This window comes from Crocuta crocuta, unplaced genomic scaffold, assembly GCF_008692635.1.
Source record: "Crocuta crocuta isolate KB4526 unplaced genomic scaffold, BGI_CrCroc_1.0 scaffold352, whole genome shotgun sequence".
NCBI lineage: Eukaryota > Metazoa > Chordata > Mammalia > Carnivora > Hyaenidae > Crocuta > Crocuta crocuta.
In genome coordinates, this window is record NW_027532169.1 from 3,756,693 (window position 1) to 3,769,592 (window position 12,900).

The 12,900-nt window shown below is 48.0% G+C and overlaps 1 protein-coding gene and 1 non-coding gene across 4 annotated transcripts in view; both read right to left on the reverse strand.

The window, feature by feature from the left end:
* CALCOCO2 (calcium binding and coiled-coil domain 2) overlaps positions 1–12,900 on the reverse strand; it is a 30,184-nt gene that overhangs the window by 10,072 nt on the left and 7,212 nt on the right. For all 3 annotated transcript variants that reach the window (XM_077776898.1, XM_077776899.1, XM_077776900.1), the window contains exons 2-9: positions 11,345–11,534; positions 6,113–6,215; positions 5,829–5,962; positions 4,332–4,457; positions 1,737–1,825; positions 1,353–1,422; positions 417–539; positions 32–118 (exon numbers count right to left, since the gene is read on the reverse strand). In XM_077776898.1, the coding sequence (XP_077633024.1) occupies positions 32–118; positions 417–539; positions 1,353–1,422; positions 1,737–1,825; positions 4,332–4,457; positions 5,829–5,962; positions 6,113–6,215; positions 11,345–11,534 (922 nt within the window). The remainder of the gene's footprint in view (positions 1–31; positions 119–416; positions 540–1,352; positions 1,423–1,736; positions 1,826–4,331; positions 4,458–5,828; positions 5,963–6,112; positions 6,216–11,344; positions 11,535–12,900) is intronic.
* On the reverse strand, positions 5,695–5,767 carry TRNAK-CUU (transfer RNA lysine (anticodon CUU)). Its single transcript has one exon. It is a non-coding gene; the product is annotated as a tRNA-Lys (tRNA).

Consider the following 12,900-nt stretch of genomic DNA (forward strand, 5'->3'; position numbering starts at 1 on the left):
CCCACAGAAAGCCATCCAAAGACAGACTTGCCTTTAATGCTTGCTGTCTCTTCAGGGCGCTGGTTTCTTCCTGCTTCATCTCCTCTATTGTCTGCTCCAGCTTCTTCTGGTGCTCCCTCTGCACGGAAACAGATGTCAGTACCGCCGGCGGGGGGGACACAGGCCCGCGCACACTGGGGAAGGGCCCGCTGAGCTGATGAGCGGGCAGGATGCGGACACATGGGGGCGGGGGGGAAGCCTTCCCTTGCCGGCTTCTGAGAACGGCCATGAGGTCCCTCATTTCAGGTGCCTTCCTCCGAGGCTTTCCCGGAGCCAGTGAGAGCCGGGTATATGGCAGAGTAAAGAAAGAACGACACCCACGACACCCACGTTCCCACAAGGGCCTAGAAATGGTCCTTTCTCATCCCGGACTCTACCTGCTGAGTTAAGGTGAGAAGAAGCTGGCCCTTCTCCTCCGTCAGTCGCTCCAGCTGCTCTGTCTTCTCTTGATCTCCCTGAATGAGCTTCGCCATTTCCTTCTCTTGCGTTGACAGCTGGGCCTGGAGCAAAATGAGTGACGATGACCAAGGTATGAAAGAAGGACAAGGGAGCAGAAGCCTAACACAAAGGGGCGGGAGTGTGTGTTCCTCAGCGGCTCCCAGCTGTCCGAGAGCCCTGCAATGTCTTCTCCTCAGCTCTCCCTCACACCCTCTGGAGCCAAGATGGGAGTGAGGGAAATTCAAGCAACCGCTCTTGAAGGCACAGCTCCCTGAAAACAAGAGTGACCCAGCTGCTTTCTGGTTTACGTTCTAGGCTTTTGAGAAAGACTTGGCTTGAAGGGATTTTGTAGCTGAAAGAAAAAAGTTTGGAAGCCACTGGTAGAGCGGACGGTCCTCCATCTTAAGAGCTCACGATAAATATGAGCTGAACAAGTTACTCAGTTCCTGGCGGACTGGGGTTACAAAAGTAACGGTGTTGGTGGCGGTCACCACCAGAAAACCCCCTGAAACTTTAGTCTGACGTTTTACTTTTTTAAAAAAATGCATTTATTTATTTTTGAAAGACAGAGACAGAGCATGAGCAGGGGAGCAGCAAGAGAGGGAGACAGAGCACCTGAAGCAGGTTCCGGGCTCTGAGCCATTAGCACAGAGCCTGAAGCAGGGCTTGAACCCAGGAACTGCGAGATCATAACCTGAGCCGAAGTCATCTGCTTAACCGACTGAGCCACCCAGGCGCCCCTGGTCTGATGCTTTGAAAGGCACACTTTGGGCACTCACTACAGTGCAGCGTAGCGCTCTCTCTCTGGGCCACCAGGCAGGCGTGGTGGCGAGGGCAGGACAACGCACTGCGGCAAAAGGTCCGGCATCACCTACCTGGAGCTCCTCCACTCTGACTCCCATCTTCTCGTTTTCTGAGGACATCTTCTCGTTTTGTTCTTTCAGTCTGCGGAAGTGAAAAACACGCAGGTCAGATCCCCCAGGCCTTCAATGATTCAAGGCCGCGGAGTCAGTTTAAAATCCACTCCTCTTCAGCCCTGTTTCGGCTTCCTGACCTCACCGCATGCATTCAACGCTTCACATTAATACTTGAATTCAGGTTATGTCTCCTTACCAGTCGGATCCTGATTCTCTAGCCTGGAATCATTCCTGTCACTGTCCTAATAGCAAGACTGTTTTCTAGGAATTCTGGAGAACTAATCGGAGGCATGCCAAGGGTGCCTACAACTCACAGCTCCTCCCGACCGAGAACACACTTACTGCAGCAGCTCCGTCTCCCAGCTCTCCTTCTGCGCCTTCACTTTCTGTTCCAGCTTCTGAGTGGTGCTCTTTAGAATTTCTAGCTCCTCCTGCAGATTGGAATGTCAAAGGAACCAGCCATTTCTAAGACGATGTTTAGTATCTCAGGCATCCAACAAATATTTACGGAAGACTTATTACATGTCAGTCGCTTATTACATGTCGTGACATGACAGTGAGTGAAATGTCCAAGTAAGGGGATTTTCGTATTAAAGTGTTCTCAGGGGTGCCTCAGGGGCTCAGTCGGGTAAACGTCTGACTTCAGCTCAGGAAATGATCTCTCAGCCCGTGGGTTCGAGCCCCACGTCGGGCTCTGTGCTGATAGCTCAGAGCCTGGAGCCTGCCTCGGATTCTGTGTCTCCCTCTCTCTCTCTGCCCCTCCCTGCTCATGTTCTACTTCTCTGTGTCTCCAAATAAACAAACATTAAAAAAAAAATTTATAAAAAATAAAAATAAAATGTTCTCAATCTGTTCTTTCCACAAAACGTATTCACCTTAACTTCTCTTCCACTGGAGCTTGTATTTGTCCGTTAATTCATTACACAAATATTCAGGGAGTGCCTAGTACTATAGTGCACTGTACACAGAGCAGCAGAGGAAATAAAGTGGCTTTTCTCTTTGAAAGGTGCTGCCCAATAAATTCACGAATGTTGCACATGTAATTAAAGTCGAGTAGCCACATTTAAAAAAGTAAAAAGAAACAGATACAATTCACTTTATTAAGAGCACGTTTAACCCAGTAGTCTAAAATATTGTTTCAATAGATAAATAAAAAGGAAATATTTTCATTTTTTTCATACGAAGTCTTCAAAGTCCGCCATATACTCTGTGCAGACAGCAGCTCACAACACGCCGCGCCTCAAGTGTTCAACAGTCACATGTGGCTGGCGGCCACCATACTGGTTCTAGACATTTGTTCTTTTCTTTCCCAACTTCCTTCTGCACTGACACCAAACCAGGGCATCACTAATAATTCGCTGCTTTTATTTACCTTTTTAATTAATTTTTTTAACTCACTGCTTTTAGCTCCAAGTCTTACAAATTTACAGTCCTTTAAAAATAATTATTTTTATGTTGATTATTTAATGTTTTATTTATTTCTGAGAGAGACAGCATGAGCAGGGGAGGGTCAGAGACAGAGAGAGACACAGAATCTGAAGCAGGTTCTGGGCCCTGAGCCATTAGCACAGAGCCCGACACGGGGCCCAAACCCAAGAACCGTGAGATCATGACCTGAGCCGAAGTCCGATGCTTAACCGACTGAGCCACTCACGCACCCCCATTAAAAAAAAAAATGTTTTATTTATTTTGAGAGCGTGGGGGTGCACGCCAGTGGGGGAGGGGCAGAGAAAGAGCGGCAGAGGGGGAATCCCAGGCAGAGACTCTCCTAACAGCGTAGAGCCCGATGTGGGGCTCAATCTCACGGAATTGTGAGATCATGTTCTGAGCTGAAATCAAGAGCTGGATGCTTAACTGACTGATCCACTCACAGGCCCCTGAGCTGCTGGGCCATTTAAAGGATTAAGTGAAGTGATATGCTTAATTACAGTGGTACCCAGTAGGTACGAGTAAATACTGGCTTGTGTTATCATTACAGTTGGTAGCGAGTAGGTAGGAGAGCTAACCAGAGAACCCAGACCTTCTGAGTCCTTGGCTAGAACCTAGCAGTGAGCTCCTGGCCAGACACTGATTCTCGACAGATTGTGAATTACACACCTATGCCACCTGTGTTGTCTCACTGCCCTCGATGGGCCAGATCTGTATCCTGGACTTGTCACCCACACTTCTATCCCAGCCCAGGGTTGAGGCCACTACAGGCCGTGTGTGACAGCAGAGCATAAAGAACAGTCGGTCTGGGAGGTCAAGGGTAGTGGGTCCTGACCCAGTGTGATTGCTAAGTTGACCTCTTCCTCTCTCCGCTGGGCCTCGGGCTCCCCTTCTGTAAATCAAAGGCTCTACAGACGGTGACTGCCAAGGTTTGTGTGTGTGTTCTCGAACGTCCTAAGGTATGACCTTGGGGTGCTTAGTTTATAGTCTTTAGAGAGGACTCTCCTCTCTAGCTCCTCGCCTTCTCAACTCTCATTTACCACCTGCAGATTTGAAGGATGTTTTGAAAGAGGAGCAGCAAGGGCTTGGGATAACTTCCAACCCTGCCTCCATACTCTCTTCTCCCTTGATGTCTGCATCTAGCCGGGCAGAGAAACTGTTTTCTGTGATACACACGAACCAGGAAGAGGTAACGCCACCCACGTGTGACCCCTGGCTCCACCATCACGGATTAGCTGTATAAGAGCTTACTTACCCTTCAAGCCTCAGGTTACGCATCTGTAAACTCGGGGTAATGGCACTACCTACTCCAGAGTTTAACTAACGTAATCCACAGCAAACTGTAACGCGGTGTCTATTCACAAATAGGAGCATCAGGGAGGAAGACCACAGGCCGAAGAGAAAGTGGTGCCAGAGAAGAGATACCACCCGCTTCCGACCTCTGCACTCCACGTTCCTATTTGTTTTGTTTGTTTGGTCGGTTGGTTCGTGTGCGGCCAGCGGCCGTACCTGCGTCTTGTGGAGCTCAGCCTGCATGTCTGAGTTCCGCTTCTGGAGGCCGTCGCAGCTGTCCTTCAGCTCCCGGTTTTCTTTGCAAAGCTCCTTATTGCGCTGCTCGACTTCTTCCACCTCGCCCTACGGAAGAGCATTCCAGACATTCACGTTTTCAGACGAACAAAATCAAGGCCATAAAAAGTTAAAAAGTGGCTCATCTTTCTGGGGTGGGGGGTTGATTCCGACTGCATCCCCAGCTTTGTCTCTGCACCCCCTGCCCACGGCCGTCACTGCTCTCCACGGCCACTCGGCACAGATGACAGGCTGAGCTCCCCTTGGTGGGCTCCTTGGGAGTGGGTGAGGGGGCGAGGCAGTGACCCAGCATGGACTGGGGGACCCAGTCAGGAAGCCCAGAGAAAGGGAGATTATACAAATGGATGTAAAGACCCATTAACAGCATGTGTGACTCTGTCTACAAGGCTGGGACAGGATACAGGGTACGAAGAATCCAGTTTCGACCAAGAGGCATATCAACAAAAGACGCCATCTCAGTATTGGTTTGTGTTTATTTTCCGCTGACCCTACGGGTGAAGACATCTTTGACCATCTCTCCGCCGGAGTATCTTCCAGCTCATCCAATGTCACATCATCAGATTAAGAGAAATGGAGATGAACACAAGAATTAGAGAAGTCTCCCAATAATTATTAAAATCCTGGACCAGACCTATTAGGACAGGTACGTGGACCATAAGGTACTTGCCTAAGAAACGGCTCAAGAAATGTTAGGATGATAATCAAGATACGTGGGGTTGGAAGGTGGTCAAGATTTCAGTAAGAAAACAAGTGAAATATGTTTCGAGAGTTTATTTCTTAATGAGAAGCGAGTCATTATATAGACGTTTGAAAAGATTTTTTTATCAGCCCAAAAAAAAATTTTAATTAAAAAAAGTTAAGAGAAGGAATGACAGAAGAATGTGGATTCTTCCTGCCAATGCTCAGTACTGTTTGTCTCTCCTATTGGACTGAGCTCTTAGAGGTCAAGGACAGTGAGGGATTTAATCGATTCGTCACTGCCTCCCGTAAGGCTGGACAGAAAGAGGGCATCCTATGAAATACTGGGTGAGTAAACGAATCTAATACTCATGTGTGACAGGCTCTGGGTCAGAACTGAGAAATACAAAGAATATTTGGTGTGTCCCTCCTCAAAGGAGTGGATACATTTACTGTGGTGGTAAGATGGGATGATAAAATTAAGTAATTGGAGGGGTGCCTGGGTGGCTCAGTCAGTTGAGCTTCTGGCTTCAGCTCAGGTCATGATCTCACACTCATGAGTTCGAGCCCTTTTTTGTTTGTTTGTTTTAACTTAAAGTAGGTTCCATGCCCAACGTGGGGCTTGAACTCATGACCCTGAGATCAAGAGTCACATGCTCTCCCAGCTGAGCCAGCCAGGCACCCTGTGAAGTTACTCCTCCTTAAATGACAGAAAGGGTTTGAGATGAGAGGCTTACAGACCTGAGTGGTAACCACCAGGATGTCCTCCTCATTTTCGGGACGGAACTGGAAAGGGATACTGGCTCCCCGGACCACACCGTCCTGATCCACGTAGCAGAACTGGTAATACTCGTCATCCTTGGGCAGGTAATAAGCTAAAAACACAACACGATTTTTAATCCAAAATACAGTCTATTAAGAAAGCTGAGTATCTGGAAGTCTTCTGCCTGCCCCAGAGAGCTTCAGCCGAAGCGAATTGGTCTTGGCTGCCATCTTCAACACCTTTGGTGCAGTAGTTTTCTTACCTTTGAATTGGACTTCCTGCTGTTTGGCTGACTCGCTGTTTAGGTCAACAGGCAAAGTAACCCACATGAAGGTGTAATACTCGCGGGTCGTCTTCCATCCCACCTGCGATGACAAAAGGCTCCCATTCAGCATCTCAGAGTGCTCAGGGGAGAGTCCTGATTTGTGCTATGTCTTCTCAAAATACACTTACTTTTGATCTGTTTATGTTGAAAGTACAATCGGATGAGTTCATTATAGTAAGATCTACCCACTGTTGGATCAGATCTTTTTTATTATTTTTAAGTTTTTTTAAAGTTTATTTTTGAGACAGAGAGAGAGAGAGAGAGAGAGAGAGGGAGAGAGAGAAAGAGAGCGTGAGCAGGGGAGGGGCAGAGACAGAGGGAGACACAGAATCCAAAGCAGGCTCCAGGCTCCGAGCTGTCAGCCCAGAGTCTGACGTGGGGTTCGAACTCACGAATCGTGAGATCATGACCTTAGCCGAAGTCGGACGCTTCACCGACTGAGCCACCCAGGGCCCCCCAGATCTTGCTTTTTGACTTATGACAGCTGTCCATGGTACGAGGTCTGATACCACTGGAAACCGGCATACACGCCTACACGGTCCAGAATACTAGTCTCGGAGGGAAATGGAAACGGGCCATGCCACACACAGGACAAAAGTCTCAAAAATTATTATCACCAAATCAGACAGGGAACGGTGAGCGACTGGGGAAAATCAGGGTTCTGACGCTTGATCCCGCTATCTTCTTACGACAGTTCTTAGAAGAACCTCTTTGATCAGAAAGCCCTCGGGGCGCCTGGGCGGCTCAGTTGGTTAGGCGTCTGACTTCCGCTCAGGTTATGATCTCGTGGTCTGTGAGTTCGAGCCCCACGTTGGGCTCTGTGCTGACAGCTCAGAGCCTGGAGCCTGCTTCGGATTCTGTGTCTCTCTCCGTCTCCCTCTCTCAAAAATAAATAAATATTAAAAAAAAAAAAAAAAAGCAAGCCCTTCCACTCTGCTTTCTCCACTGGTCAGTCCTCGCATGTCCAGTCCCGTCTCATCACCCACCCACACTGACCTGGTTAGGCCAGCACATCTTTAAAATGCACTTTTTGAGGGGCACCTGGGTGGCTCGATCGGTTGAGCGTCCGACTTCGGCTCAGGTCATGATCTCACAATTCATGGGTTCAAGCCCCACGTCGGGCTCTGTGCTGACAGCTAGCTGACAGCTAGCTCAGAGCCTGGAGCCTGTTTCAGATTCTGTGTCTCCCTCTCTCTCTGACCTTCCCCTGCTCATGCTGTCTCTCTCTCTCAGAAATAAATAAAACATGAAAAAAAAAAGAAAATGCACTTTTTGAATAACGTGCATTTGGGGGATGGAGGGGTAAGAGGGTTCTGAGAGCATGAGGCCCCAGAAAACGGAGTCCAGTCTATGGAATGTTCTGTCTTCTGTGTTTTTCTTAACACATGCTTAATGCAGGCTTTTTGGTGCTAAAGGTACTAACAACAATCTGGTCATAATAAAGGCCCCTTCCAGGTATTAGATGCAGTGAGTGAGTCAGGAAATAAGGACCCTGTGAAATATGCCTCAGAGCAGGAAGCCAGCTAAGTGGAAACTACTCTCAGTGAATGTGAAGAGCGTGTAAAAGATGGCTCATGTCGTATCTGGAAGGTAAGGGCACACCGGAGATTAAGAAAGGGAGCCATTGTGTCTTCAAGGGGGGGGAGCACTCAGCAAATAAGCAGCAAAATTACGTTTACTGACGTTTGCTGACCCGGCCTGAGCCCAGTGGGAAGAAGAGGAGCTAAAAATAAAATTCCATTTTTCTAGATGAAGGAATCGGCGCGGGGCTGGAAAGGCTACACGGAACGCTCATCGGGACCTACGGGGCATGTTTCAAGGACTCATTAGAACACACCCTATCGCTGTGAGCATCCCTGAGCCCACGTGGCCGGTGGTGGTACAGGAAGTGGGGGTTCTATGGTGTCTTCACCCACATCCTGGAGCTTCTTAATGCCCTGTGACCAAAATATCACCTGAGAAGGCCGAAGAGTTACTGCGAGCCGGGAAACGGCTCTGGCCGCCTGCGATTTCAGGCCAGGGCTCCCTGACCCGAGTGGCGCTAGTCCGGGTGCGCTTCTCTGACATGTCCCCTCTCGGGGACCTGGGGGACGTGTGAGTGCCCAGGCAAAGGAGAGCCTGGAGCGCAGGACCATGCACCGAAGGTAGGAAAGCCACCTCCCACCTGCTTGAGGCTCTCATCGGTGCGGGCAGCTTTTGCTATATTGAGACAACGAAGAAGGGGATCACACACTCAAAAACGGCTTGCAGGCGCCCGCCTGGTGCCAGGAAGCACCAGTGTCGGGGCTGGCAAGGAGCTGAGGAATACGGTGGATGCTATGCCCCACGACGGCTCAGTTGGTGGAGCAGCTCGACTCTTGATCTCGGGGTTAGGAGTCTGAGCCCCACCTGTGGCGTGGGGGTTACTTCCCAAAGACCACGCTGCTCACCCCATGATCTCACAGTTCGGGAGTTCGAGTCTCACATTGGGTGAGCTCCACTTCTCTCTCTGTCCCTCATGGGATTCTGGCTCTCTGCCCTCACTCACTTGCGCCCCCCAAGAATAATAATAATAATAATAAAACTTTCTTTCAGGCTTCTGGGTAGCTTTTCAAATCAGCAGCTTTATGAACGATGAATATTAGAGGCCATTGTTTGAGTCATCATGTTTGCTTCATTGAGTCATGGCAACACCTCTGAAATGCATGAAGCACTCCAAATACAGATGCATTTAAAAAATGCCTTTAAACATTTGTTTTTAAAAAGCATAGGGGCACCCGGGTGGCTCAGTTGGTTAAACGTCCGACTTTGGCTCAGGTCATGATCTTGCGGTTTGGGAGTTCAAGCCCCGCGTCGGGCTCTGTGCTGACAGCTAGCTCGGAGCCTGGAGCCTGCTTCGGATTCTGTGTCTCCCTCTCTCTCTGGCCCTCCCCTGCTCATGCTCTATCTCACTGTCTCTCAAAAATAAACATTAAAAAAAAAAAAACTTAAAAAAAAAAGCCTCAGATTTTCATTTGGTTTATGGTTAAGTCCCCGCTGGAAGTTGCTAAGTGCTTGGAAAATACAATCAGTCTAAGCAAGACAGAAATGTGACCGTGTTGCCAAAAAAAAAAAAAGTTACAGGCTACATTTCAAAGGTTGATTTTTTTAAAAAATATTTTTATTTATTTCTAGGAGAGAGAGAGACAGCATAAGCAGGGGAAGGTCAGAGAGAGAGAGGGAGACACAGACTCAGAAACAGGCTCACGGCTCTGAGCTGGCAGTCAGCACAGAGCCCGACGCGGGGCTCGAACCCACGAACCGCGAGATCATGACCCAAGCGAAAGTCGGACACTTAACCGACTAAGCCACCCAGGCGCCTCAAAGGTTGATTTTTTTCTATTACCCACGTCTGCACTGTCCTGTATGAGCCACCAGCCACAGGAGGCCATTTAAATTAATCAGATCTTAATTACTTCACTGGCCACATCATCAGTGCTCCATAGCCACATGTGGTTAAAGGCCACTGTCCTTCCTGGACAGTGAACGTATAGCTGAAGGTACAGCTCCCTTGTAGAAAGTTCTACTGGACAGCCCTGCTGCATACAGGGCAGAAAAATACCTACTACTATCTTCTTCCAAAACAGGAAACACTCGGATGTGTCAGTTTTCTGAACATCCTTTATTTATTTTTGAAGTTTATTTATTTTGAGAGCGAGAGAGAGCAAAAGGGAGGGGCAGAGAAAGAGGAAGAATAGGAAGGGGAGAGAGAAAGAGAGAGAGAGAGAGAGAGAATCCCAAGCAGGCCCTGCACTTTCAGTGTGGAGCCCGACTCGGGGTTCAAACTCACAAACCGTGAGACCTGAGCTAAAGTCAAAGTTGGACGCTCAACCGACTGAGCCATCCGGGCGCCCCAGGGCATCCTTTAGTCTAGGGATTCAATATCCTTCAGTCCCAGGAAGGTCATGATACTTGTCCGAGTTTCCCTGGTTGTCCACAATCTCTGCCTCTAAACACCACCTTCCATGTCTCCACCAGTCAGCTTGGGATTCCAAACAATTAAAGAGAAGTAGCTCAGTGAGGGGTGTGAGTAAGCCCCAGCTCCTTCACAGTGCTGTCAAGAATGATGTCTGATTTCAGGATGAACCCTGGCAAACAAGCACATGACATACTGAGGTGTCAAAACAAAGGTCACTGCTGTTGGAACTCGGCAGTGTAAATTACTTAAAATCTGACCTTTATCTCTTGTCTCTGGATATAATAGGAAGATCTGTCATGATGTTGTGTGTGTGTGTGTGTGAGAGAGAGAGAGAGAGAGAGAGAGAGAGAGAGATGTGAGAGACAGAGATCCGGATGGGGGTGAGGAGAGCGGGAGGCAGGGAGCAAGTTGACTATAATAAAGACGTACTATTTCTGCACTTGAACCAGCAGGGTAATTAGACACTAGAAGATGTCCCCGAGGGACCTCAGAAATTGTCTATCCCTGGAAATCTCTACAAAGAAGCAAGACGTATTTATTCGGGAACATTCCTGGATGCAGGATGTCAAACTGGGTAACTTCTCAACATCCTTTTCAGATCGGTAATACTCACATGAAAACAAATTAAAACACTCTACTGGTAGGGAAGCCATATTTAAGGTCACAGAAGTTATGGAAGGGGCCGTTCATCCCAGGCAACTCACAGATGAACATTTCGAAATAGGATACTTTTAAAACATTTCCATCTGGGGGTGCCTGGGTGGCTCAGTCGGTTAAGCGTCCGACTTCGGCTCAGGTCATGATCTCACGGTTCGTGACTTCGAGCCCTGCATTGGGCTCTCTGCTGTCAGCACAGAGCCTACTTGGGATCCTTCTCTGTCCCCACCCCACCCCACCCCCAGCCCCGCTCCTCCCCAGCTCTCTCTCTCAAAAATCAACATTTAAAAATAAATCAATAAAACATTTACATTTGGCTTTTGAAAGCCTAATAAAACCTGGGGGCTGTATGAGTTGCTGTATGTCTAATTTTGGCTTGTGGCTGAAATGAAAACATGGGTCCCACAGCACACGTCGGTGTGTGAACAGGGAAGTACCAGGGAGTTCCCTTTAGGATTTGAAAATTGGCGGAGAAACAAAATGCAAAATGCCTAAATATACAGACAGTCATGCACTTGGGTAGTGAAGATTCACCTCTAGTTTCTGGCCACTTGGGCACGACATGCACCACTTACTCTAAAGATGCCAATCCAGTCCTTTCGGCGGGGAATGAACTGCTGGGTGAGTGTATAATAGCATGTGACGTCCCCTCCGGGCACGTAGAACTTCTCCACGCTATTAAAGATGACCTGAGAGAAATGACAGTGGTCCAGCAAGATGGCGGATGTGGGAGGATCCTCTACCGTTTCTTCCATGGTGGGCACCCTGTTATGAGACATAGGATAGAAGGAGGCTCAGAAAGGGTTGTCTCAAATGTGTGAGGGATGTCTGGGAACATTCCATTCGAGGCAAGTCAGGAAAAGGAAAAGCCTGATAAGGACTGAGGTCATACAACTTGCTTTCTGTTTTACTTTGAGCCATTGTGTGTTCAGAGATTCCTGGGCTACAAGAATTTTCTATGACTGTCTTTGATCTCCACCACAAGCACCATCACCCTCACATACCTTTATGCTCTGCTCACAGCTAGCTCGTTCTGCTTCTAAATGCCTTAAATAAGTAAGGCAGTCTGAAGGAAAACAACCTGAGCTGGGAATAAGACCTAGTTTGGATTTTTCATCTCAACAAGTCCTGTGACTTCCTGAATGTCAATTTCTCAACATGGCAGCTTCTCTGTTCATTTTCACTTATCCTATAATTATCGCGTCTTTGTATGTATTCAGTCGGCCTGGAGCTGGGCAGGGGTGCGGCAAGAGAGACGGGGCTGAGAGCAGGAGCTTATATGACGGGCAAGGGGACAAGCATGGGTTCTAAAACCAGAGTGAAGTTCAAAGTCCAGCCTCGCCGCCTATTCAATGCACGAGCTTGAGCAATTCACTTCATCAGCTGGGCTCTATGCCCAGTTTGCACATGGGTTCGAAAGAGGGAGATAAATAAACTTAAAAAAAAAAAGAGAGAGAGGCAGGGGTGCCTGGGTGGCTCAATTGGTTAAACATCTGACTCTTGATTGTGATCGGCTCAGGTCACTATCTCACAGTTCGTGAGATCGAGCGCTGCATCAGGCTCTGTGCTGACAGCGTGGAGCCCGCTTGGGATTCTCTCCGTCTCTGCCCCTCCCCCGCGCACATGCACACACACACACACACACACACACACACATACTCTCTCTCTCTCTCTCAAAATAAATAAACTTGAAAGAAAAAGTCACCCAAAATTATCTTAAAACAAAAATAAGAAAAAAATCAAAAACAAAAACCAAAAGAGATACAAACGGTTAGGAAAAAAAAGAAAGGCTTTGAGGAGTGAGTAGAGTTCTGAATGAGTCCTCAAGCAAGATGAACATTTTGACAAGTGGGTTTGGGGGGTAAGAAAACTCCAGGTAAGTGAAATGGCAACGAAACAGAAATGCCACCCATGTTCGCATGACAGCAAGCAAGTTGGATCCCTATACATAAAATTGGGGATAAAACCTGTATTTCATCTTTGCAGGTCACAGTACAGATAAAAACCCAATCAAGGATAAGAAAGTATTTGGGAAGTAAAAACAATATATAAAAGAAACAAAGTCTTTTGAATTGTTGAGACCTGATACTTCCTGCGTCTTTTTTCTTCTAAATGTGCCCCCCACGCCCCC